General features: G+C 42.1%; 1 protein-coding gene and 1 long non-coding RNA gene across 4 annotated transcripts in view; one reads left to right on the forward strand and one right to left on the reverse strand.

Moving 5' to 3' along the window:
• The window catches only part of stk3 (serine/threonine kinase 3 (STE20 homolog, yeast)), a 581,025-nt gene that overhangs the window by 438,519 nt on the left and 115,722 nt on the right, over window positions 1–26,784 (forward strand). For all 3 annotated transcript variants that reach the window (XM_063059845.1, XM_063059836.1, XM_063059856.1), the window contains exon 9: window positions 1,566–1,749. In XM_063059845.1, coding sequence (XP_062915915.1) covers window positions 1,566–1,749 — 184 coding nt within the window. The remainder of the gene's footprint in view (window positions 1–1,565; window positions 1,750–26,784) is intronic.
• LOC134352636 (uncharacterized) lies at window positions 98–25,131 on the reverse strand. Its single transcript, XR_010019427.1, has 3 exons — window positions 25,070–25,131; window positions 5,741–5,837; window positions 98–340 (listed from the first exon to the last, which is right to left on the reverse strand). It is a non-coding gene; the product is annotated as an uncharacterized LOC134352636 (long non-coding RNA).

The raw sequence follows: 26,784 nt of genomic DNA on the forward strand, positions 1-26,784 counted from the left end.
CATATTTAATGAATGTACTGCTGGTGGCTGGTAAAAAGACCGTTACCAAGAAATGGTTATCACAGGAGAGCCCAACTTTAAATGTATGGATGGAAATTACAATGGACATTTACAAAATGGAGAAGATAACAGCATCTGTTAATCATAAGTTGGAACAACTTTATTCATACTGGAAAAAATGGTTTAACTACATAACACCTCATAGGCCTGATTTTATTCTCACAAGTCAATGAATATGTTGTAAAAAAAAAGATCACTCCCTACTCTGTACATACTTTTCTTCTTTTGATTGTTCTTTCTTTCCTCTGTGACGCCAAACCAAGTTATCGGACGATTGATGCTGATGAGAGAGATAAGAGAGACAATGGAGAAACGTTCAAAATGTTAATGAGAGAGGAGAGAGAGATTAACGGAAAAGAAACACAATTCAGCTATTGACAGACCAGTTACTTTGAACCTGAACTGTTTGAAGTTAGATGGACAAGTGATACCCCAGCAGGGGGATAAAAAGAGCAGGTACGCTAGGCACGCAACACCATGAGATAACGAGACCCTGGAAAGAGCGGTGTGCCCCCACAAGTTGGTGGGAGTTTGGAGGTCCGGTTCACGGGAACCGACCATAGACTCACAGGGTGTAAAGGTACGATCGGTGGGAACCTGATGTGTGTGTCCGCCCTTGCCTGGGTGCCGGGTTCACCGCGGAAGAACGGTCGTATCCGGAATGGAGGGGTCACAGTCAGTGACCACAGCGGGATAGGAGACATCAAAGGTCTGCCTGAAACAAACTGCATCCCCTCCCCTCTCTCTCTCTCTCCAACGGCACAACAGCGATTACTGTGAACTGAACTCTGCGTCACTTAAGACTGATCATTTTACCCCTAGACTGCAATAGAGCTTGGTTTGATTCCTATTACTCTAGTTCTGAGTACATGTGTGTATTATCATTGCTAACCTGTTGCATTTATATCCTTACGATTAGAGTACTGTGTTACTTATTTCTTTAATAAAACTTTATTAGTTCCTAGTAATCCAGACTCCAACGAGTGGTCCATTTCTGCTGGTTTGGCAACCCAGTTACGGGGTACGTAACACCTCTCCTTCCTATAAGTGTATACCTCAGATAAATATTATGTGGAGATTTGTGACAAATATGATTATATGATATATATGTACAGTATCTGAAATACATCTTATGGAAATGTTTGTTTGATGATGAAATTCAATAAAAAATAAATTACAAAAAAGTGTTATTAATAATGTTCTTAATCGAATTCCTTTGCTTTTGAACCACCAGTAAGCTATCTCACGTCTTTGGTAGTGCCATCTTAAAATGGACCCATCATTAATGGAGCACCAGTTCATAAATTTTTAACTTGTATATGCACCTTATAATTTATTAATTTATTTGGTATAATATTATCTTATGTGTTGTGTGTGAGTTATATGTACTATGTTGTGCACCTTGGTCTGGAGGAACGTTGCTTTGTTTGGTCGTATGCCTGTGTACAGTTAAATGACAATAAACTGAACATGAACTTGAATTCCCCATTTTATACATTTGCCAGGATGAAGATGAAGTTGATACCTACACCATGGTGAAGACTAGCCATGCAACCACAAGTACAATGAGGGCAACCAGTACCATGAGTGAAGGTGCCCAAACAATGATCGAGCACAACAGTACCATGTTGGAATCAGATTTGGGGACCATGGTAATTAACAGTGATGATGAGGATGGAACCATGAAAAGTAAGTAAAATACATTACTTTTTAACTTTTTAGCACTTCTAAGTGTTGAATACTACGGATTATCATTTTTTGCAATAATGCACATTTATAATAGTGCTTTTACCAATATTACTACAAATTCTAAGCCCTGAATTAAAATGAATGTAAAGTAAATTAAGGGGAACTATTTAGTGAGAAGGGTATAGTGGATGACACAGATGCCATGAATGTCTTGTGAACCTTATAGTTAGCAAGGGTCTTGGCCCGAAACATTGATAATACTCTTTTCCACTGCCTGGCCTGCTGAGTTCCTCCAGCGTTTTGTGTGTGTTACTTGGATTTCTAGCATCTGCAGATTTTCTCTTGTTTGTAGCAAGCATCCTTTGATAGAATTAACATCTATGAGAAAATAATCCTGAAGTTTGCTGATGTCTGAAGTCAGCATTGTTATTCATCAATAATCAAAGACAAATGTGTGAGGTAGTGTACAGGATACAGACAGGGGTGGCGCTGAGGTGGTGCTAGCTGGTGCTATAGCCCCAGCAGAAAAATACAATAGCACCGCCACAGCCCCACCAAGAAATAAACTGAAATTTGACATACAAATTGCAGCTGCTTTGCTTTCTCTGTATAGTTTTGAATACAGCTTGTTTCTCCAGTTGATCTGGTGAAACGGCGCCCCCAATTACCACAGCACTCATGCAGCAATAAAGTTATAATCTCTGTCTCTGTGCTGGTCTAAGGTCACATCCATTCTACACTTCTGCTTATTAGTTCGTTGTCAATGTCTTGCCATTGCTGTCCTCAGATCAGTTAAGCTGATCTAAGATCTCTTAAGGTGGTGATGTCACTCACTCTCACTCACGCGAGAGATTGATAGTATACATCCAGGCGCAGATCCATGGTCTCGCGAGACTAATGGATGGGGCCCCCCCCCCACACACACACACACATTGTGCTTTTACAAGCTAGCGTGGGCTTGGCATGTGCATTATTTTGGCCGGCGTGAAAAATGGATCGATTTTTAGTCAGAAAGCGACCTCATCCAGAGGAATCAGTTGTGTCTCAGCCTGAGCCTGTCTTAATTGAAAGTGACATGCAGAAAGAAATGTGGGGATGAGGACGACAGCAGTTCATCGAAGGAATGTGAGGGCGAAGTAGAAGAACAAGAAATGGAGCGGGATTCGGAAGAGAACTTGGATGAAGCTGCTCATAGTGCGAGTGGGGATACTGTTAGCAATGTTAGCCAGCAGCCTGAGGAAGAACCCGGTCGGCCAGCATTGAAAAACTGCCCTTCGCAGCAGTTTGGCAATCAGCAAAGCAGTTTTATTCGTGGCTGGTTTGACCTGTACTCCTGGCTGGAATATTGGATCATGAAAGATACTACGTTCTGTTTTGCATGCAGGCATTTCGTGTGCGGAGGACATTGGTTCCATTCTGAGTCTAGCTTCACTGTCACCAGTTACCGCAACTGGCGGAAAGCTACAACAGCTTTCAAAACCCACCATGTGAGTGCAGCTCATAAGTTTGCTATGGAGGCATGGGCCGAATTCAGAGTGAGAAAACAAGATGGTTCAAGATTGGGAAATATACGTGACAAAGGACATGCAAAGATTGTCCAAGAAAGTCGTGAGTGTATGTGAGCAGTGGTTGAGTTTCTACGCTATACTGCATGCCAAGGCATTGTCCAGCGAGGACACCAGGAGGATAATGGATCTGGCAATAGGGGAAACTTTGTTGAGTTGCTCAGTGTAATTGGGAAGTTTGATAAGACTGTAGCTAAAAAAAATAAGAGGATAATCCTGGAAATGCAAAGAACACCCATCACGATATCCAAAATGAAATTATGGGTATTATGGCAGATATGGTCAGATGTCAAATAAGTGCAGAAATCAAGGAGGCTGGATATTTTGCCATCATGGTGAATGAAAGTAAAGATTTGAGTAAAAGGGAGCAAATATCAGTGGTGGTGCAGTATTTGAATAACGAAACAGTGCTTGAAGAATTCTTGCACTTCACTCCAGCAGAAGGGTTGGACGCAGAGTCGCTTCTTAAAAGCATTGAGCAGACACTCGCCCAGTGTGTTATTGATAAGAACGCGTGTATAGGTCAGTGTTATGACGGGGCGGCAGTGATGTCCGGGTGCAATAACGGGGTACAAGAGAGGTTCAGGAAAGAGGTCCTGCAGCCAGACCCCGGTGTTGTACAGTGAACAGCCGGAGGACCAAGGCACTTGACATCCAGAAAATCATTGATGCTTTCACCAACAATCACAACAACAGATGGATTGTGCTTCTCTGAAAACATCAATGGTGAATGCAGTTGATTTTTAAAAAAATTGGGCCAAGACTAATGCTGATTATTGTTATTATTTTGTGGTGGATACCCCATAGTCCTTATGTTTCCTGCAAATCCTAAAATATTACATTTACTGCTATTAAGCCTACTGGTTTTGCTTAGACTTCCAAGCAGTGATTCTGTTGATTTTTGTTTAAATTCAATAGCCGAATTAATTGATGCATGTTAATTAATTAATTGGTGCATGATCAGAGTACGATTTGTCCAACTCCTGGTAAAGCCTTGAATCCGTTGTTTGCCTTATTTGACTTTAATAATGGTGTATCTTTTGGCATTGCTGAATATGTAATGCGAATAGCAGTGGGTCCATGTTGTGTTTTTCAGTTGAAAAGCATGCATTTGACGCTGATTGCGGGATTCGTGCGTGATTCACGTTGTCCGCTGTTGCTCAGATGCTCTGTTTCTTTTTTTTGTTTATGCTCCTTGTAGCCCGGGTTGCCTCCGATGCTGTTGACACTGTAACAGTTCACTTCTATATTAGATCTATCAATTGCTGTTGCTTGTGAATCAACAGAGGCATTTATAGTAGGCACATAATGCTTGAAACTGACTTTTAACGCCATGTGTCTGGCCTTGCAAATACATATTACCATACAGCGCATCCCTCAGCACCATCACTGAATCATTCTGCCCCTCAGTAGCACAGCAAGAAAAAATCTCTGGCGCCGCCACTGGATACAGAGTTCATATGCCAGTGGGTTTGGTGGGGGTGGGATCATCTTTGGCAGGCACAGCAGTAAAAACTTGTGCGTTCACATTGGTCCTGGGTAAGGTTCCAAAAAGCATATGTGACTGATTTCTTATGGTTCCTTTAGGAATAAAGTGGATTCTGGTTAATTGGACTATCAGTTAATTGGGGCAGCCAGTTAATTGGGGCAACTCTTAAAGAACAAAAACAAATCCAGAAAATCCAGATACTATGCCGCTTAATTGGGACAGGAGACTATAGCCGAACAGTTTCTAATTAGCGTCAGTCATGTGGCCGTTATGCACTACAGCATGCTTAGAATGAAGAGTTTTTAAATAGCATCAGTTGCATGTTTGTGTTAAGAAAGCAGTAATTTTGTCACTGATAGTTGGTTTAAAAAAAAGCAAAAAGACAATTCAGAGCTGTTTGGCTCACTGCATTTTCAAGCATTCAGGCTCGGTGATGCTAGAAACAGCCAGGAGTGTAAATGAAACAATTTCATGACTTCAGGAAGTTAGAAACTGTGAAGAATTTGAAGGCATTGACCAGCATCTTGAATGTTACAATGAAAATTAAGATTTGGAAGATGCAGTTGTCGAAAACATTGAATGGAGGCAGTCCATTATCTACACGGGTGATGGACTGATTTTGTTCACTACAGTCAAAATCAAAAGAACACTGGATGAATTCCTCCATCAATAACTATCAAGACCTAATACACAGTTTTATAGCACTGTAGTAGTATTGATAGTGTTCTAATTTGTTCTGTATTTCATTTAAGAACATAATTTGTTACTCAGATAAATGGTAGTTTGTCTTTTTTTATACCTTTTTAACTATTTCTGTGAAACTTTGGCTAGTTGGGGCAGTGCCAAAATGTACTGCTCCTGATGTGTCCCAATGAGCTGGAATTTACTGTATATTCATTTAGTTACCTTAAATTATGATATTGTGAACAATACTTACAAACTGTAAATGTCTGTAGCTTCATCAATCAAAGCTGCAATGTCATCCTCTCTGAGCCCTGGGATCATGTTTGTTACTTCGAAATGAGACTTTGGTTCTTGAAAATCAGAAAGAAATACACATGTTGAAAATCTGGAATAAAAACAGAAAATGCAAGAAATATTTGGCTCTTAGCCCCATCCCTCCTCCTCTTGTCTTCTCCTATAATTTTGGATCTTCCTCTCCCCCTCCCACTTTCAAATCTCTTACTGTCTCTTCTTTCAGTTAGTCCTGATGAAGGGTCTCGGCCCGAAACATCGACTGTACCTCTTCCTATAGATGCTGCCTGGCCTGCTGCGTTCACCAGCATTTTTTGTGTGTAATGCTAAATTTGCCTTTTATTGACTCATTTATTTTTCTTATTGTTTGCTTTATTTGTTATTGATAATTGGTAATGAGATAGTGACTTTTGCTGGGTTTATTCTGTTCCACGGTGATACCTCTCAATTTCTGAAAGGCCTGAAGTTTTTGCATGTTTCTTTTACAGTATTGTTTAGTACTTTCAGTGTAGGAAGTCATTTAAATGATCTTGCACTGCCTTGGTTGTCAGCTTTTCCCAAGAAAACATCACAGGAGGCAGTAGGTGATTAAGGCCTGTCAGCTAATGTTGGTTAGTCAGTCTCTGTACTAGTGTTCCAAGTCTGAAGTGAACAAATTCAACTTGAATTTAGTTAAATTGTGATATTCTTGCCACAACAGTGAAGACCTATAGATATCATGCATCTTCCATACCTTTTACAGTACACCGTACAAGAGTTAAGATTGGATTGAATCTGGCTGGACTTTAATCATCACACTGGCACTCTGCTGCTGTTTGTGATTCTTTCCTCAAATTGCCTACTGAGTCTACACTGACCTTATTTACACATGTCAATGCCCTTTGGCTTCTAAATTGTCAGTTAGGTGGAGTAAGTGATAACACATAGCAGCTGCTAGGATCAACTGATCTGTAAAGGTTCTTCACTCTATTCAACAGAGATTTTCAAAACGGAGTTTACAGAAACAATCTTGTAAGCCACATTATGATATGCTGAATTATCTATGTTTTATGTTCAACTCTTGAAGATGTATTCTCTACCTTGCATATATTTTTTGCAGTGCTTTTCAGATCTAACAAAAAAGGAGCCAGTGTATGTAAGGTTGACCTATAGATATTGAACCAAACTTTTATTTCTGATAAAAAATTAAATTTTTATTAGTTGTCCACAAGGCCATAATGTTAAAGAGTCTTTCCAAATGTGGGGCTTAATTATCAACAGCTCTATATCACACCTATCTAATAAGTTCTCCCAGAATTCCTAAAAAAAGAAACAAGATGGAGGACCAACCAGGTTAGGTCTTACACAGTGAGCGTAGGGCACTGAAGAGTGCGATAGAAAAAAAGGATCTGGGAATATAGGTTGATAATTCAGTGAAAGTGGCGTCACAGGTAAATAGGGTCATGAAGATTGCTTTTGGCACATTGGCCTTTTTTGATCAAAGTACTGGGTACAAGAGTTGAGATGTTATGTTGAAGTTTTATAAGATGTTGGTGATGCCTAATTGGAGTGTTGTGTGCAGTTTTGGTCGCCTAACTACAGGTAAGGTGTGAAGAAGATTGAAAGGGTACTGAGAAAATTTACAAGGATGTTGCTGGGACCAGAGGATCTGAGTTATAAGGAGAAATTAAATAGGTTAGAATTTTATTCCCTAGTATTAGAAGATTGAGGGGAGATTTCATAGAGGTATACAAAAATATGAAGGGTACGGATAGGGTAAATGCAAACAGGCTTTTTCCACTGAGGTTGGGTGAGACTACAACTAGAGGTTTTGGGTTAAGGGTGAAAGGTGAAATGTTTAAAGGTGAACATGAGGGGAAACTTCTTCACTCAGAAGATGGTCAGAGTGTGGAATGGGCTGTCAGCATAAGTGATGGATGTGATTTCGATTTCAACATCGAAGGGAAATTTAGATAGATACATGGATGGGAGGAGTAGGGATATCTATGGTCCAGGTGCTGGTCGATGGGACCAGGCCGTTTACAAGGTTTGGCATGGGCTAGCTGGGCTGAAGGACCTGTTTCTATGCAGTAGTTTTCTATGACTCTAGGATAACAAATGTTTTTCTCAGATATACCATATAAAAAGTAAAAGAGAGGCAAGAAGACATATTGGACCAGAGGAAGATAATGCTGGAGAGGTAGTAAAAGGGGACACGGAACTCATGAACGAACTAAATAAGTACTTTGCATCCGTCTTCACTGGAAGACTCTATCACTGTGCCGGAAGTTCAGTCCTGCCGCCAGAGAGCAGAAGTAAGTGTAATTGCTATTACTTGAGAGAAGTTGCTCAGAAAGCTAAAAAGTCAGAAGATAGATAAATCACCTGGACTAGATGGACTACACTCCAGTGTTCTGAAAGAGGTAACTGAACAGAGTATGGAGGCATTAGTAATGATCTTTCAAGAATCATTAGATTCTGGCACGGGTCCAGAGGACTGGAAAATTGCAAAAGTCACTCAACTCTTCAAGAAGGGAGGCAGACTGAAGAAAGGACACTGTAGGCATATAATGTATGGCAATAATTATAGAATTGCAGTTATAATTAGCCATATAATTACCAGATTAACAGGCTGTACCATTTACTGATATAGGTGCCCCCGCTTTTCGAACGTTTGCTTTACAAAACCTTGCTGTTACCAAAGACCTACATTAGTTACCTGTTTTCGCTAACAGAAGGTGTTTTCACTGTTACAAAAAAAGGCAGTGCGTGAAAAAAGCAGTGCGTTAAAAGGCAGCACGTGCCCCGAGCAGACAAGCTCCTCCCCCAGAACTGCATTCTCGCCGGCATTGCTTCAACACATGCCTGTGAGCAGCCGTTAGCAAGATGAGTTCTAAGCCTAAAGGAGCTCATAAGGGTGTTACACTTAGCGTAAAACTAGACATAATTAAGCATTTCGATCATGGTAAAAGAAGTAGGGACAAAGCGAGTTTGGCTTGTGGAAGTTGACGAAGATGATGTTGAAGAGGTTTTAGCATCCCATGACCAAGAACTGATAGATGAAGAGCTGATGCAATTGGAAGAGGAAAGGATAACAATCAAAACTGAATGCAGTAGCGAATGGACCGAAAGTGAAGTCGTCCAGGAACTGAACGTGAAGCAACTGTGTGAGATTTTCACTGCAATGATTGCAGAAAAGTGCGACTTTAACTTTGAAAGGGTACGTCGGTTTAGGGCATATTTGCAGGATGGTTTGAGTGCTTACGAAGAACTGTATGATAGAAAAATGTGCAAGGCTGAGCAGTCAAGCATACTGTCGTTTTTCAAGCCTCCCACATCAGCCACAGCAGATGACGAACCTCAACCTTTGACATCAAGGCAGGCAGACATAGAAGAAGATGACCTGCCTGCCCTGATGGAAACAGACAACATTGAGATGACACCCCAGTGCCCCACCACCCCTACCTCTGGGCCGTGGACCAATACATTGCCACGGAGAATGCAGCGGTAGCCGGGACGCACCCAACACATCTTTAAGAAAAAAAGCTGAAATAAACAAGCGAATTAATTAGGTGCCACCTGGCACGTAAATGTCAGCCCAGATCAGAGGCGATTGCCGATTGTGGTCAGTGGCCCAGAGGTTAGGGACTGCTGCACTGTGTTAGGCTGAGTCGTCACCCCAACCTCTGATGAATCAGCCTAACACACCATCATCAGTGTCTTCCCGATTCCGATAAGTGATACTACACTGTACATAAGTTATTTCTACTTTATATAGGCTGTGTATTTTTGTGTGTTATTTGGTATGATTTGGCAGCTTCATAGCTTAAAGGTTACTGGAGAGAGTGTTTCTGCCAAGAGCGCTTGCGCCGAGTGTTTCTGCCAAGAGCGCTTGCATGAGATTTTCGCTACGGAGAACAGTGCGGCAATGATTGTAGGAAAGCATTTCTACTTTATATAGGCTGTGTATTTGTCATATCATTCCTACTTTTACTATATGTTACTGTTATTTTAGGCTTTATGTGTTATTTGGCATGATTTGTTGGGTTTTTTTGGGTCTGCGAACGCTCACAAATTTTTCCCATATAAATAAATGGTAATTGCTTCTTCGCTTTACGACATTCCGGCTTACGAACCGTTTCATAGGAACACTCTACCTTCGGATGGCGGGGGAAACCTGCATCTTAATCCTCTCACTTTGGCAGCCTGATGTTCCCACCTGCTTCAGTCAGGGTTCAACCACACTGGTGCCTGAGAAGCAGGTGGTAACCTGCTTCATTGACTATCTTCTAGTAGCACTTACAATTCAGGGGTTCTCAACGGTGTCCATGGACCCCTTGCTTACCGGTATTGTAGCATGGCATAAAAAAGATTGGGAACCCCTAACTTACATCCACTGTGGTGAAGTGCTTTGAGAGGCTGGTGATGAAATACATCAACTCCTGCCTGAGAAGTGGCTTGGATCACCTCCAGTTCACCTACTGAAGCAACAGGTCCACAGCAGATACCATTTCATAGGTTCTTCACTCAATAGCTGGACAACAAAGGTAAATACAATAGGATGCTCTTTATCAAGTACAGCTTGGCATTTAATACTACCATCCCCTCAAAACTAATCAATAAGTTTCAAGAACTTGACCTCAATTGGATCCTCGATTTCTTTACTTGCAGACCCTAGTCAGTTCAGATTGGCAACATCTTCACCAATCTCTATCAGCACATGTGCACCAGAAAGCTGTGTGCTTGGGCCCCCTGCTTTATACTTATAACTGTAAGGCTAAGTACAGCTCTAGTGCCTCATTTATGTTTGCTGACAACACCACTGTCATTGTCCAAATCAAATGTGGTGACGAATCAGCATATAAGAGAAAAGATTAAAAGTCTGGTTGAATGTGCTAAACAACTTCTCACTCAATGTCAGCAAAATCAAGAAGCTGATTACTGACTTCAGGAGGAGAAAACCAGAGGTCTATGAGCGAGTCCTCATGAGGAGATCAGAGTTGGAGAGAATCAGCAACTTTAAATTCAGTGGTGTTATCCTTTCAGAGGATCTGTCCTGTGCCTAGCATGTAACTGCAATTACGAAGAAAGTACAGCAGTGCCTCTACTTCCTTACAAATTTGCAAAGATTCAGGACAACAACTAAAACTTTGACAACTTCTATAGACGTGTAGTGGAGAGTGTATTGACTGGTTGCATCACGGCCTGATATGGAAACACTGATGCCCCGAATGGAAAATCCTACAAAAAGTAGTGGATACGGCCCAATCCATCACAGATAAAGCCCTCCCCACCATTGAGCACATCTATATGGAGCGTGCCACAGGAAAGCAGCATCCATCATCAAGGACCCCCACCATCCAAGCCATGCTCTCTTCTCACTACTGTCACCAGGAAGGTCCGTGAGCCTCAGAACCACATCACCAGGTTCAGGAACAGTTATTACCCCTCAACCATTAGGCTCATGAACCAGAGGGCATAACTTCATTCAGCTTCACTTCCCTCATGACCGAACTGTTCTCACAACCTATGGACTCACTTTCAAGGACTCTTCATCTCATGTTCGCAATATTTATTGCTTGTTTATTGATGTTGCACAACAAAGTGCAACATCTCACAAATGCCTGCATTAAATTCTATCTGCCATTTTTCAGCCCATTTTTTCCAGCTGAACTAGATCCCACTGCAATCTTTGATGGTCTTCCTTGCAGCCTACTACACCCCCAATCGGTGGATGTGGAGAGGACGTTTCCTTTGGTGGGGGTATCTAAGACCAGAGTACACAGCCTCCAAATTGAGAGAAGTCTATTTAGAATGGAGTTGAGGAATTTCTTTAGCCAGAGATTTCTGAATTTGTGACATTCTTTGCTACAGATATCTGGAGGCTAAATTATTGGGCATATTTAAGGCAAAGGTTGATAGGTTCTTGATTAGTCAGGGCTGGAAAGGATACAGGGAGAAGGCAGAAGAATGGGGTTGAGGGGGAAACAGATCAGCCATGATGAAATGGTGGAATAGACTCGATGGGCTAAATGGTCTAATTCTGTTCCTATATCTTGTGTCTTATGGTCTTATAATAATAAAAAAAACTATAAATTACAACAAAAGTACTTGTAAAAAATAAATTATGTTAGTTTAAAAAGAAAGCAAAAAAGAAGTGAGTTAGTGTTCATGGGTTCATTGTCCATTGGGAAATCTAATGGCAGAGGGGAACAAGCTGTTTCTGAATCGTCCAATGAATGTCTTTAGGCTCCTGTACCTTCTCCTTGATGGTAGCAATGAGGTGAGGGAATGTCCTGAGTGATGGGGTCCTTAATGATGGATGCCACCTTTCTGAGGCATCATGTTTTGAAGGTGTCCTCGATCCAGGTGGAGTCTAGTGCCCATGATGGAACTGGCTGAGTTTACAACTTTCTGCAACTTTTTCCAATGCTGTGTAGTAGCCCTTCATACCAGATGGTGATACAACTAGTTAAAATACTCTCCATAGAAAATTGTGAGTCTTTGGTGACATACCAAGTCTCCTCAAACTCTTAATGAAATATAGCCACTGTCGTGCCTTTTTGTAATTGCATCAATATGGTTAGATTTAGCCCAGGTTAGATATTCAGAGTTGTTCCACTGCTGACCCCTCAATGAGGACTGGTGTGTGTTCCCTTGACTTCCCCTTCCTGAAGTCCACAACCAATTCCTTGGTCTTACTGAGGCTGAGTGCATGGTTGTTATTTAGACACCACTAACCACGAATTAATCTATCTTCCTCCTGTATACCTCCTCGTCACCATTGGGAATTCTGCGAACAATAGGTGTGTGATCTTCAAATTTATAGAAAGCATTTGAGCTGTGCCTAGCCACACAGTCGTGGGTGTAGAGAGTGTAGTGCAGTGGGCTAAGCATGCATCCTTGAGGTGCACCAGCGTTGATTCTCAGTGTGGGGATGTTATTTCCTATCAACATAGACAGTGGTCTCCTGATGAAGAAGCCATTTACAGGGGAGGTACAGAGGCTCAGATTTTGGAGCTTGTTGATTAGTACTGAGTGTATGATTGTGTAGAACACTGAAGTGTAATCAACAAACAGCAGCCTGGCCTGGATATTACAGTTCCCCAGGTGATCCAAGGCCAGGTGGAGAGCCAGTGAGATCGCATCCAATGTAGACCTGTTGTGGCAATTGGCAAATAGCAGTGGGTCCAGGTCCTTGATTAGGCAGGTGTTGATTCTAGCCATGATGAACCTCTAAAAGAACTTCATCACAATAGATGTGAGTGCAACTGGGCGATAGTCATTGAGGCAGCTCACTTTGTTTTTCTTGGGCACTGGTATGATTGTCACCCTTTTGAAGCAGATGGGAACCTCCGACTGCAGCAGTGAGAGATTGAAGATGTCTTTGAACACTTCCGCCAATTGGACACAGGTTTTCAGAGCTCTACCAGGTACATCATCAGGGCCTGATGCCTTGCAAGGGTTCACCCTTTTGAAAGTTGTTGTGACGTTGGCCTCTGAGACAGAGATCACAGGGTCTCCAGAGGCTGCAGGGATTTGCACAGATGTAGTTTTATTCTCCCTTTCAATATGTTAGATTTTGGTTTATAGGAAGTAATGACTTGCAAATCCAGTCAGAGCTGATGTGCATCTGATTCCATCTCAAACCTCAGACTTTTAACCTTAAAATAGCCTTCTGTAGGTCATACCCAGACTTCTTATATAGTCCTGGATCACCGATCCTGAATGCAACAGATCTAAACCTCAGGAGATTACGAATTTACTGGTTTGTTCCCAGCTTTTGATTTGGGTATGTTCTGTGCACAATCATCTGCACAGGTCCTGATGAAGTCAATGACAACTGGGGAGTATTCATTCAGATTCAAAGATGAATCCCTGAATATTACCAGTCCACTGACTCAAAGCAGTCCTGTAAGCACTCCTCTGCCTCCCTTGACCATTCCTTCTTAGTCCTCACTACTGGTGCTGCAGTCTTTGGTTTCTGTTTATATGCTGGGGAGTAGAAGTATAATCAGGTGATTGGACTTTTCAAAGTATGGGCTTGGGATGGCATGGTTTCGTATATTTGATGGTGTATAACAGTAGTCAAGTGTATTGGCTGCTCTAGTTCAACAGGTGATATGTTGGTGGTAGTTGTTCAGAGACTTCTTGAAGTTTGTCTGGTTGAAATCCCCCGCAATGATAGGGAAGGCATCAGGGTGCATTGTTTTGTGCCTGCTGATTACAGTGCTCAGCTCCTCCAATGCCTGCCTGACATTGGCCTGAGGAGGAATGTACACTGCTGCCAGGATAATAGCAGGAAACTCACTCGGCAAACAAAATGGATGACGTTTTCCTACTAGTTGTTGAGTCTTTGTGAACACTGAGGTACAATTATGGAATCTTGGAGAGGGTATGTGGTCCATCTGAGGAGATAATCCAATGATGTGGCTTCTTCGACTTCCATCTCTCCTTTTAGAATCATCATTACCTGACATTTTTGACAGTGTGTTCGGAACCTGTTCCAGTACCGTAATATCATACCCTGTTCCTTCAGCTGTGGTGTCCTGGCTGTTAATTCTAAATGTTGAATACAACTTGAGTTATTGAGCAAAATTTGTTTGACAATTACGGCCCATCTCTCAAAACTAGTTTACTTGTCCAAACATTGGATAAACCATAAGGAGTCAACATGCCAGGTTTTGGTTATAATTCCCTCACCTCCAAATCCATCCTTTCAGGGGATGAAGCATGTGAGTGTGTCTAAAATCAATTTCCTACTTCCATCCCCCTCTTTCATTCCCCTCACCAAAAATGCTGGTCTGGTTATGTGGAAGTGTACTTTATTTTTAAATTTATCCTTGGTTGTGATGGAAAAATTGACTCTGGCACATTAGCATGTTATATCCAGCTTCCAAAATTCGCTCCCATTGGAGGCAGAATCCAAAACACTGATGTTAAAATATATCTTGTTTAGTGCAACTGACTGGAGATGGATTTCTAAACACTTATGTTCTGGCAAGTGTTGTTATTCTATTTGCTTTTTGCCTGAGAAGTGTAACCAGTAAGCTGAGTGCTTGAGTAATTCATATTTTACTACAAACAACTTTCACTCAGAGGAGGGTGAGCAGCCAGCTGTCATGGTGCATGTAGGTACTAACAATATAGGAAGAAAGCGGGATGAGGTCCTACGAGCTGAATTTAGGGAGCTAGGAGATAAATTAAAGAGTAGGATCTCAAAGGTAATAATCTCAGGATTATTACCAGTGCCACCTGCTAGCCAGAGTTGGAATAGCAGGATGGCTAGAATGAATATGGGACTTGAGTGGTGGGGCAGGAGGGAGGATTTCAGATTCTTGGGGCATTGGATCCACTTCTGGGGGAGGTAGGACCAGTACTATCCGGACAGTCAACATCTGGGCAGGGCCGGGATCAATGTCTTAGGGAGATTATTTGTTCGTGCTGTTGGGGAGGTTTTAAACTAATATGGCAGGGGGATGGGAACCCACACAGAAAAGAAGAGGGAAGTGATGCAGAGACCAAAGCTAGAGTTAGTGAAGAAAAAATTAAGAGTAGAATGCATAAAAGTAAAAAGCAAAAATTGCATAGGTCACTAGATTCTAAAAGGACAATGAGTATAAGGGCACTTTATCTAAATGCCCGTAATATTAGAAACAAGGTTAGTGAACTTGTGGCACAGATCAGTACCAAGGCATATGATTTACTGGCCATTACAGAAACCTGGTTGCAAGGTGGAGATGACTGGGAATTAAATATCCAAGGGTATCAGGTAATACGGAAAGATAGGCAGGAAGGCAGAGGAGGTGGGGTGGCGCTCTTGATTAAGAATGAGATCAGGGCGATTGTGAGAGACGATATAAGATCTACGGAGCAGAATGTTGAGTCCATCTGGGTAGAGATTAAGAATAGTAAAGGGGAAAAAAAAATCACTGGTGGATGTTGTCTATAGGCCACCTAATAAAAATATTGCAGTGGCAGAGGGGATTAACCAAGAAAGAACTGAGGCTTGTAAGAACGGAACGGCAGTTGTCATGAGGGATTTTAACTTCCACATATATTGGGTGAATCAGGTTGGTCAAGGAAGTCTTGAGGAGGACTTCATAGAATGCATCCGTGATGGCTTTCTTGAGCAGCATATTCGTGAACCTGCAAGGGAAAATACTATCTTAGATCTAGTCCTGTGCAATGAGACAGGTAAGATTAATGATCTTGTAGTCAGGGATCCTCTTGGAAAGAGTGATCATTGTATGATTGAATTTCGCATACAGATGGAGGATGAAATAGATCTAAAACTAGTGTATTATGCTTGAACAAGGGAGACTACAACAGGATGAGGGAGGTGTTGGCTAATGTGAACTGGGAACACAGGCTATTTGGTAGGACAGTTGAGGAACAGTGGAATACTTTCAAAGAGATTTTTCACAGTACTCAACAATAGTATATTCCAGTCAAAAGTAAGGACAGTAAGTGTGGGGAGAGCCAGCCTTGGATAACTAAGGAAATAAAAGTTAGCATCAAATTAAAAGCTCATGTGTACGAAGTCGCAAAGAGTAGTGGGAGACTGGAGGATTGGGAAAACTTTAAAAAGCAACAAAGGACAACTAAACAAGAAATAAGGAAAGGGAAAATAGAGTATGAAAGTATATTAGCACAAAATATAAAAACAGATAGCAAAAGTTTATATAAATATATAAAGCGGAAGAGGGTGGTTAAAGTCAACATAGGTCCCTTGGAAGACGAGAAGGGGAAATTGATATTGAGTGATAAGGAAATGGCTGAGGCATTGAATGACTGTTTTGTGTCGGTCTTCACCGTGGAGGACACATGTAATATGCCAAAGAATGATGTTATGGACGAAATGGGAGGTGAAGACCTCGATAAAATCACTGTCACTAAAGAGATAGTGATGAGCAAACTAGAGGGCCTGAAGGTAGATAAGTCCCCTCGTCCTGATGGGATGCATCCCAGGGTGCTGAGGGAATTGGCGGAGGTTATAGTAGATGCGTTGGTAATCATTTACCAAAATTCTGTAGACTCTGGGCAGGTCCCGGCAGATTGGAAGACAGCAAATGTCACACCACTTTTTAAAAAAGCACGTAGGCAAAAGACGGGCGACTATAGGCCAGTTAGCTTACATCTGTAGTCGGGAAAATGCGTGAAGCTGTCATTAAGGAAGAAATAGCGAAATATTTAGAAAGAAGTGGTTCCATTAGACAGGCATAGCATGGATTCAGAAAGGGTAGGTCCTGTTTGACAAACTTACTGGAGTTCTTTGAGGACATAATGAGTGCAGTGGATAGAGGGGAACAGGTGGATGTCATGTACTTGGATTTCCAGAAGGTGTTTGATAAGGTGCCGCACAAGAGACTTATAAATAAGATATGGATGCATTGAGTCGGAGGAAGTGTATTGGCATGGATAGTGGATTGGTTAACCAACAGAAGGCGAGGAGTTGGTATAAATGGGTGTTTCTCCATTTGGCAGTCAGTGGTGAGTCGGGTGCCGCAGGGGTCGGTAACTGGGCCCACAGCTGTTTATTGTTTACATTGATGATTTGGAAGAGGGGACTGAGTGTAGCATAGCAAAATCTGATGACACTAAACTGAGTAGAAAAGCAAATTGTACGGAGGATGTGGAGAGCCTGCCGAGGGATATAGATAGGTTAAGTGAGTGGGCCAAGGTCTGGCAGATGGAATACAACATTGGTAAATGCGAGATCATCCACTTTGGAAGGAATAATAGAAGAGCAGATTATTATTTAAATGGTGAAAGATTGCAGCATGCTGTTGTGCAGAGAGACTTGGGAGTGCTTGTGCATGAATTGCAAAAAGTTAGCTTGCAGGTACAACAGGTTATTAAGAAGGCATACGGAATGTTGGCCTTTATTGCTAGAGGGATTGAATTCAAGCGCAGGGACGCCATGCTGCAACTAAACAGGGTACTGGTGAGGCCGCACCTGGAGTGCTGTGTGCAGTTCTGGTCGCCATACTTGAGGAAGGATATACTGGCTCTGGAGGCAGTGCAGAGGAGGTTCATCAGGTTGATTCCAGAGATGAAGGGGTTAACCAATGAGGAGAGGTTGTGTTGCCTGGGACTGTACTCTCTGGAATTCAGAAGAATGAGAAGTAGTATCGTATAGAAATATACAAAATTTTGAAAGGGATCGATAAGATAGAAGTAGGAAAGTTGTTTCCATTGGTAGATGAGACTAGAACTAGGGGACATTGCCTCAAGATTCAGGGGAAAAGATTTAGGACGGAGATGAGGAGAAACTGTTTTTCCCAGAGAGTGGTGAATCTGTGGAATTCTCTGCCCAGCGAAGCAGTTGAGGCTTCTTCACTAAATATATTTAAGATACATTTAGATAGATTTTTACATAGTGAGGGAATTGAAGGTTATGGGGAAAAGGCAGGTAGATGGAGCTGAGTTTATGGACAGATCAGCATGATCTTATTAAATGGTGGGGCAGGCCCGATGGGCCGGATGGCCTACTCCTGCTCCTATGTCTTATGTTCTTATAGTCGCTAATGCAGTTCTGGCCCTTCAAGCAGCACCGCCCCAGCAACCCCCACCAACCCTGATTTAACCCCAACCTAAGCACGGGACAATTTACAGTGACAGTTTAACCTATCTGGTATGTCTCTGGACTGTGGAAGGAAACTGGAGCACCTGGGAAAAACCTACACATTCCATGGGGAGGACATACAGACTCCATTCAGAGGAAGTTGGAATTGAAGTCCTAACTCCAATATGCTGAGCTGTAAAATGTCATGCTAATGGCTACATTTTCCCGCCAGTGAATTAGTGACATTGACAACAGGCACAAGGTGCGCCATAGATGGCAGACTTTAATATAAGGTTGGGAATTTTAACAGGCACATGAAATGTGTACATTTTATGGGTTTCATGAGTGGGCCTGTAGTCTTTTGGCTCTGCTTGCCAACGCTGAAGAAGTGTAAAAGTACTGAGCATTGTTTCTTCAAAGTTGCTGGTGAACGCCGCAGGCCAGGCAGCATCTCTAGATCTCTTACTAACTCTTCCTTCAGTTAATCCTGACGAAGGGTCTCGGCCCGAAACGTCGACTGTACTTCTTCCTAGAGGTGCTGCCTGGCCTGCGTTCACCAGCAACTTTGACGTGTGTTGCTTGAATTTCCAGCATCTGCAGAATTCCTCGTGTGAGCATTGTTTCTTCTTCCTTCTCAACCTTTATGTTCCTGTGTAGTGAGTGGCAAAGACTTTTGCAGCTATTTTACACCAGAATCTAGATTAGGTTTATTATTACCGACTTATGTCATGAAATTTGTTGTTTTGTGACAAGTGCAGTGCATAACACAAAAATTACTATAAGTTACAAAATAAATAAAATGTACAAAAGACAATTAATGAGGTAGTGTTCATGGACCGTGCAGAAGTCTGATGGTGCAGAGAAAGACACTATTCTTAAAATGTTGAGTATGATTCTTCAGACTCCTGTACCTCCTCACCAATGGTAGTAAAAGAAAAGGGCATGTCCAGATGGTGAGGGTCTTTAATGATGGATGCAAATTTTGTGAGGCACTGCCTCTTGAAGATGTCCTCAGTAGTGAGTTAAATTGTGTCGGTGATGGAACTGGCTGATTCTACAACCCTCTGCAGACTAATTTCTGTCCCTAGTCTTTTTTTTTCCTGAGCTCAGATCTGTATTTCCTCCAGTTTTGGCTCTTGAGTATAAGGTAAAAACTAAAAGTATGGTATACTCTTATTTAGTTTTAAAGTGGTGTGTATACAGTGGTGCTAGAAAGCTTGTGAACCCTGTAGAATTTTCTCTATTTCTGCATAAGTATGACCTAGAATGTGATCAGATCTTAACCTAAGTCCTAAAACTAGTTAAAGAGAATTCAGTTGAATAAATAACACAAAAACATTATACTTGTTCATTTATTATTGAGAAAAATAATCCAATATTACATGTATTTGTTGGGAAAAGCATGTGAACCTTTGCTTTCAGTAACTAGTGTGACCTCCCTGTACAGCAATAACTTCAACCAAACATTTCTGGTAACTGTTGATCAGTCTTGCACATTGGTTTGGAGAAACGTTTGTTATCCTTTCCTCTTCCAATTGCATTAGCTCTTCATCTGTCAGTTCTTGGTCATGGGATGCCAAAACCTCTTCAACATCATCTTCGTCAACTTCCAGAAGCCAAACTCACTTTGCCCTTGCTTCGTTCACCACAATCGAAACGCTTAATTATGTCTAGTTTTACGCTAAGTGTAACACCCTTATGAGCTCTTTTAGGCTTTTCTGATACATCTTGCTAACGGCTGCTCACAGGCACGTGTTTAAGCAATGCCGGCTAGAATGCAGTTCCAGGGGAGGAGCTTGGCTGCTCGGGGTGCACGCTGCTTTTTTCGCGTGCTGCCTTTTTTCATATGTTTCTATGTAACAGTGAAAACACCTTCTGTTAGTGAAAACAGGTAACTAATATAGGTCTTTCGTAACAGTGAGGTTTTGTAAAGCGAACGTTCGAAAAGCGGGGGACACCCATATAGAAAATAATAGAAATGGGTCAACCACCACTTCTGGCCAGTAAGATTGGAGTCTAGGTCCTTGATCAGAATTTTGAAATTGAGTCTGTACCTTAACGCACCAAGCTTCTGTATCTCCAGACCTGGCTGTGCATGTTTTGCGGCAGATGCCCATTCGCTTTGGTTATTTTGGAGAAATAAATGTTTGGAAGAATTTTTCCATGTAATTTTAACAGGTGTGATTTGACCACTGCTCTGTTATCATGGCGTCTGGTTTAATATGGTACTACCGAACCCGTGCGACAGGTTACTGGTAGTTCGAAAGCAAAGGAGTTTAATTTGGTAAACTATCACCACAATCAATGAAGAGGCTAGCGAAGGCAAAGTAATTTCATGAGATGTGCCCTGCTAGTGTACTGCAAAATCGACACATTTGGAGTTGGAGCTGTGCCGGTTGGAGTGGATAATTCGGAGGGGAGAAGACAGGACTGAAGAGTTCTGATGCCCATCCAGCTGGCCCAGGGGCAGGGTTGGATCGCTCTGAGTGCCAAGCCAATGTGGAGAGGTCGAGAACAGCTTCTTTGGCAGCAAAGTCCAAGTTCAAAGCTAATCGTTGAGCGGCGTCTTCTAGGCCCAGAGCTATTTGCCGCATCAAGGCCTGGGTCCTAATTCAAAGTACAATCCGCTGTTTGGACAAGCTAAACTGGAAGGGCAGGGTGTCGAGAGTTGGGCGAGCTTGGATTGCTCTGGGTGCCGAGCCAATTTGGAGAGGTTGAGAACGGCTTCTTTGGCACAAAATGCAGGCCCAAAGTGATTCGCTGCAGTGGGACCCAGGTCCTAGTGATCTGCTTTTCAGACAATTTAAATGTTGGCCAGATAGTCTGGGGCCTCCTGTGTCCGTAACACTAAGGTTATGAGACTGCCCCTGGCTGCTGTGCTCTGTGTCTGCAAACTTTATGGTGATTTGCCCTGTTAATATGATGAACTGAATACCGAGGCTTTGAGCTTTCTTTGGGCTGCTCCAGGGATTTGGATCGGAGATCCCAATTTCGTTTGGACTGCTGTTGTTGTTGTTCGCATAATTTGTTTTTTTTTTCCTCTTTCTTTGTGTGCATTGGGGTTGGTCTGTTTTTAAAAATTGAGTTCTTTTGGGTTCCCTGCATTGCGACTGCCTGCAAACTAAACAAATTTCAACTCCCCCATTTCACGTACATCTGCTCTCACTCCATCCTCCCGCCACCCCACTAGGAATAGGGTTCCCCTGGTCCTCACCTACCACCCCACCAGCCTCCGGGTCCAACATATTATTCTCCGTAACTTCCGCCACCTCCAACGGGATCCCACCACTAAGCACATCTCTCCCCCCCCCCCCGCATTCCGCAGGGATCGCTCCCTACGCAACTCCCTCGTCCACTCGTCCCCCCCATCCCTCCCCACTGATCTCCCTCCTGGCACTTATCCGTGTAAGCGGAACAAGTGCTACACATGCCCTTACACTTCCTCCCTTACCACCATTCAGGGCCCCAAACAGTCCTTCCAGGTGAGGCAACACTTCACCTGTGAGTCAGCTGGGGTGATATACTGCGTCCGGTGCTCCCGATGTGGCCGTTTATATATTGGCGAGATCCGATGCAGACTGGGAGACCGCTTTGCTGAACACCTACGCTCTGTCCGCCAGAGAAAGCAGGATCTCCCAGTGGCCACACATTTTAATTCCACATCCCATTCCCATTCTGACATGTCTATCCACGGCCTCCTCTACTGTAAAGATGAAGTCACACTCAGGTTGGAGGAACAACACCTTATATTCTGTCTGGGTAGCCTCCAACCTGATGGCATGAACATCGACTTCTCTAACTTCCGCTAATGCCCCACCTCCCCCTCGTACCCCATCTGTTACTTATTTTTATACACACATTCTTTCTCTCACTCTCCTTTTTCTCCCTCTGTCCCTCTGAATATACCCCTTGCCCATCCTCTGGGTTCCCCCCCCCTTGTCTTTCTTCCCGGACCTCCTGTCCCATGATCCTCTCATATCCCTTTTGCCTATCACCTGTCCAGCTCTTGGCTCCATCCCTCCCCCTCCTGTCTTCTCCTATCATTTTGGATCTCCCCCTCCCCCTCTAACTTTCAAATCCCTTACTCACTCTTCCTTCAGTTAGTCCTGACGAAGGGTCTCGGCCTGAAACGTTGACTGCACCTCTTCCTGGAGATGCTGCCTGGCCTGCTGCGTTCACCAGCAACTTTGATGTGTGTTGCTTGAATTTCCAGCATCTGCAGAATTCCTGTTGTTTGCGTTTTTAAATTTCAAGGTTGTATAATTTATAATTTCTTTGATAGTAAATGTACTTCAAATGAAGATTGAAAGTAATTATGAATAACCATCTGGACCAGGCTAACATGTGCAATATCTGTGATGGATTTTTTCATTGTAATAATGCTTCTTTTGTTGGCTTAAATTTATATGTTAGATATGCTCCTGATATATAACTGATAACTGGAAAGATGCATTCATCCAAAATTGGCAATTCTAGTACTCCCCATTCTAACATTTCAGTATAACACATTTGATGTTGAATTTTTTTAAGCTTTCTTACATATAGAAAATGTTTTAAATCTTGCAACTGAGCTTGATTGCAGTCTTGGTTATTGTAAGTTTAAATGATTGAAAAGTCATTGGCTAGAAAAGCAACAATTTTATGCACTGTGCAGAAAAGTTTGCATTTTCCTAAACTTGTTCCAGATAAACACTTGTATTTGGAGTCTGTTAGATTGTGCACTGAGTTGTGAAGTGACAAGCAAAACATGTTTTGAAGCCTCTCACACAAAATTCATTAGTGCAGACAAGATGTATGAATGGTACAGATTGTTTATATAGAAATGGACTGTAATTCAGACAGTTAATATTGAATACGGAACACAGAGCAGTATGGAACAGCCACGAGGTCTGTGCTTACCATGATACTAGTTTAAGTTGCACATGGTTTATATTCTACCATTCCCTGCCCGCTTACGTTCCAGTCTATATGCCTCTTAAAACTTGTATCAGATCTGCTACCACCACCTCCTCAATTTCTGGCATCTACCACTGTCAACGTGTAAAGAATTTGCCTCAAATCTGCTTTAAACTTCCTCCTTTCTCAGCTTAAAGTTTGACAATTCTATACGGAGAAAATGACTCTGAGTGTCTAATATATACTGCATTACTAACAAGGTAACAGCCACTGTAGTTGGTCCCTGGACGTGCTGTCCGAGACATCAGTCTTTAGTCAGCAAGGTTCTCCTTTGCCTTCTTTGAGCATAGCATGTTAAGGTACCCTCCTCATCTTTTGTTTAACATGCTTCTTCGGTCCAGGTGCCATGAAATTTTTTAATTCAGGTTTTCATAGCTTTTCTCTGTCTCTGGACTAAGTGATTTCTCATCCCAAGAGATTTCACCTCTATCACTATTTATTATGCTCACATTTCCCATTGCTTTCAATCAACCTGCCCTCTCCATGTGAAATCCCCTTACCATATTCACGTATTGGCTCCTGGTGTTGCCAGTTCTTGCAACCTTCAGACCAACTCATCTATGCCAACTAAGATGCTTAGCTGAGCTAGTCCTATTTGCCTGCATTTGGCCTATATCCCTCTAAACCTTTCCTATTTACTTACCTGTCCAAATGACTTTCCAACATTATAACTATACCTGCCTCTACCACTTCCTTTAGGAGTTGGTTTTACATACCCCTTGTCCTCTGTGTGGAAAAACTTCCCCACCAGATCACCTTTAAATCTTTTATTATTGTCACATTAGCAAGATGCAGTCAGCTTGTCTTGTATGTTGTTCATGCAGCTAAAATCGTTAGTGCATAGAGCTAGAATAACATAAAACAGAAAAAGAATGCAGAATAAAGGATAATTTAGATCTGAAAGAGCAGAACGATTATAATAGAAGTCATGAGTGTTTCGATCTAGCACCAGCTTGTCCCCCTTCACTTTAAACCTATGCCCCCTCTCCTGGGAAACTGATGTGACCATCCATGTTATCTATTTTATAGACACCTGTAAGTTCATCCCTCAGCCTTCTATGTTCTAAGGAAAACAGACCCAATCTCGGCTCACCATGTAGCTCAATCCTGGTAACATACTTGTGAATCTTTTCTGCATCCTTTCCAATTCAATGACACCTTTCCTTCTGCTAGGCAATCAGAAATGTGCACAATATGCAATCTCACCAATGTCTTGTACAGCTATAACCTGACATCCCATGCTCAGTGGCCTGACTGACGAAGGCAAGCATGCCAAATGGCCCTTCATCATGCTGTCTACCTGTGTCACCATGTACTTACACCCTCAGGTTTCTCTTTTCTATAACCCAGGGTCCTGCCATTTACTGTATAGGTCCTGTCATAGTTTAACTGAGTAAAATGAAACACCTCATACTCTTCAGAGTTCACTGTCACTATACAACCAATTTTGATGTCATCCACAACTTACCATACCACTTACCATCCACATCCTTATTGTAGATGACAAACGACGGAGGATCCAACACTGATGCCTGTAGCACACCACTGGTCACAGGCCTCCAATCTCAAGACAATTGTCGATTGACTTCTTCCACCAAGCCAATTTTGTACTCACTTGGAAAGATCACTCTGGATCGCATGTGATCTAACCTTCTGGGCCAGCTGACCATGTGAGACCTTATCAAAAGCCTTGCTAAAGTTCACATCGATAATATCTATTATGCTGCCTTCATCAATCCTCTTCACCTCTTTAAAAAAGTCTGAGACAAATTTGTGAAATTTGCTTACCCATTCACAAAGTTACGTTGACTATCCCTATTCAGTTCTTGTCTTTTCAAATGAACATAGAACCTTGCTTTGAGAATCAGAATGACGTTTATTATCATTGACCTCTGTTGTGAAATTTTTTGTATTGTAGCCAAACTCCGTATAAAGTATAACCAACACACATCAAAGTTGCTGGTGAACGCAGCAGGCCAGGCAGCATCTCTAGGAAGAGGAACAGTCGACGTTTCAGGCCGAGACCCTTCCACTGTCTTGCCTTCTTTATGACTACATCAATGTTTGGGGACCAGGTTAGATCCTTAGAGATCTTGACACCCAGGAACTTGAAGCTGCTCACTCTCTCCACTTCTGATCCCTCTATGAGGATTGGTATGTGTTCCTTCATCTTACCCTTCCTGAAGTTCACAATCAGCTCTTTTGTCTTACTGACATTGAGTGCCAGGTTGTTGCTGCGGCACCATTCCACTAGTTGGCATATCTCACTCCTGTATGCCCTCTCGTCACCACCTGAGATTCTACCAACAATGGTTGTATCATCAGCAAATTTGTAGATGGTATTTGAGCTATGCCTAGCCACACAGTCATGTGTATACAGAGAGGCTAAGCACACACCCCAAGCACATTTTTAAAAATCTATTCAATACACGCAATTGATTTACTTGTTTATTATGTTTTATTTTATTTATTATTTTTTTCTCTCTCTCTCTGCTAGATTATGTACTGCATTGAACTGCTGCTGCTAAGTTAACAAATTTCACGTCACATGCCAGTGATAATATACCTGATTCTGATATATTGATTTGTCACCACCTTTAATCCAGCCAACAACAGTGCTGTCATCAGCAGACTTGAATATGGCATTTTAGCTGTACTTGGCCTCACAGTCATAAATATAAAACGAGTAGAGCAGGGATGTAAGCACACAGCCTTGTGCTGCACCTGTGCTGATGGTGATTGTTAGTGTTGAACAGGTTAGAACTTGTCTGGGAATTTTTCTGTTTAGTAAAGCACTTTATTAGTTTAACTTTCCGTTACTGATACTGATAAATGGCACCTGAAGTACTGATTAATCAAACTGTGGAGTTTTGACTTCATGCCTGAAAATTAAGGTAAATTGTGGGCAAGGGCTAAGATGCAGTGAGTTGTGTGATTCAAGTGAACTTTTACATGATGGAATAAAATATAGTCATTTGAAACTTCTGATTTTCATATAAGTTTTCTGGAGGGGTAAACTTTGCACTCACTTTATATTGAGCTGCCTATAATAGGTAAACCAGAACAGATGGAAGTAATTATACTACCTCAAAAGAGACCTTAGAGAATGCACTAGATACTTTAGAAGCACATTTCAACCCACCTAGAAACGAAACATCTGAACATTACCAATTGTTTTCTCAGTCAGGAGGAGCAAAAATCCTTTGACATTTTCTTAATGGAGCTAAGGCAATTAACAGGTAATTTCAGTTTCACAGGACTCCCTTGTCAGAGATTGGATTGTTCATGGAATCTGGCAGTCTAGTCTGGGGGACTGACCTCAGTGTTGACAAAGTTAACTCTGGAAAAGTGCTTAGTAATTTGCACAGCTGCAGAGCTATCCAAAGCCAGACTAGAACCAATGGACAGTCAACGAAGGTAGTAGATGCTATAAAGTACAATGTAAAAGGAAGAACAAATAAAGCACATCCAAGGCTACATAGGAGGTTCAAGTATTGTGGATG

The sequence above is a fragment of the Mobula hypostoma genome, chromosome 1 (assembly GCF_963921235.1).
Source record: "Mobula hypostoma chromosome 1, sMobHyp1.1, whole genome shotgun sequence".
In the NCBI taxonomy this organism is placed as follows: Eukaryota; Metazoa; Chordata; class Chondrichthyes; order Myliobatiformes; family Myliobatidae; genus Mobula; species Mobula hypostoma.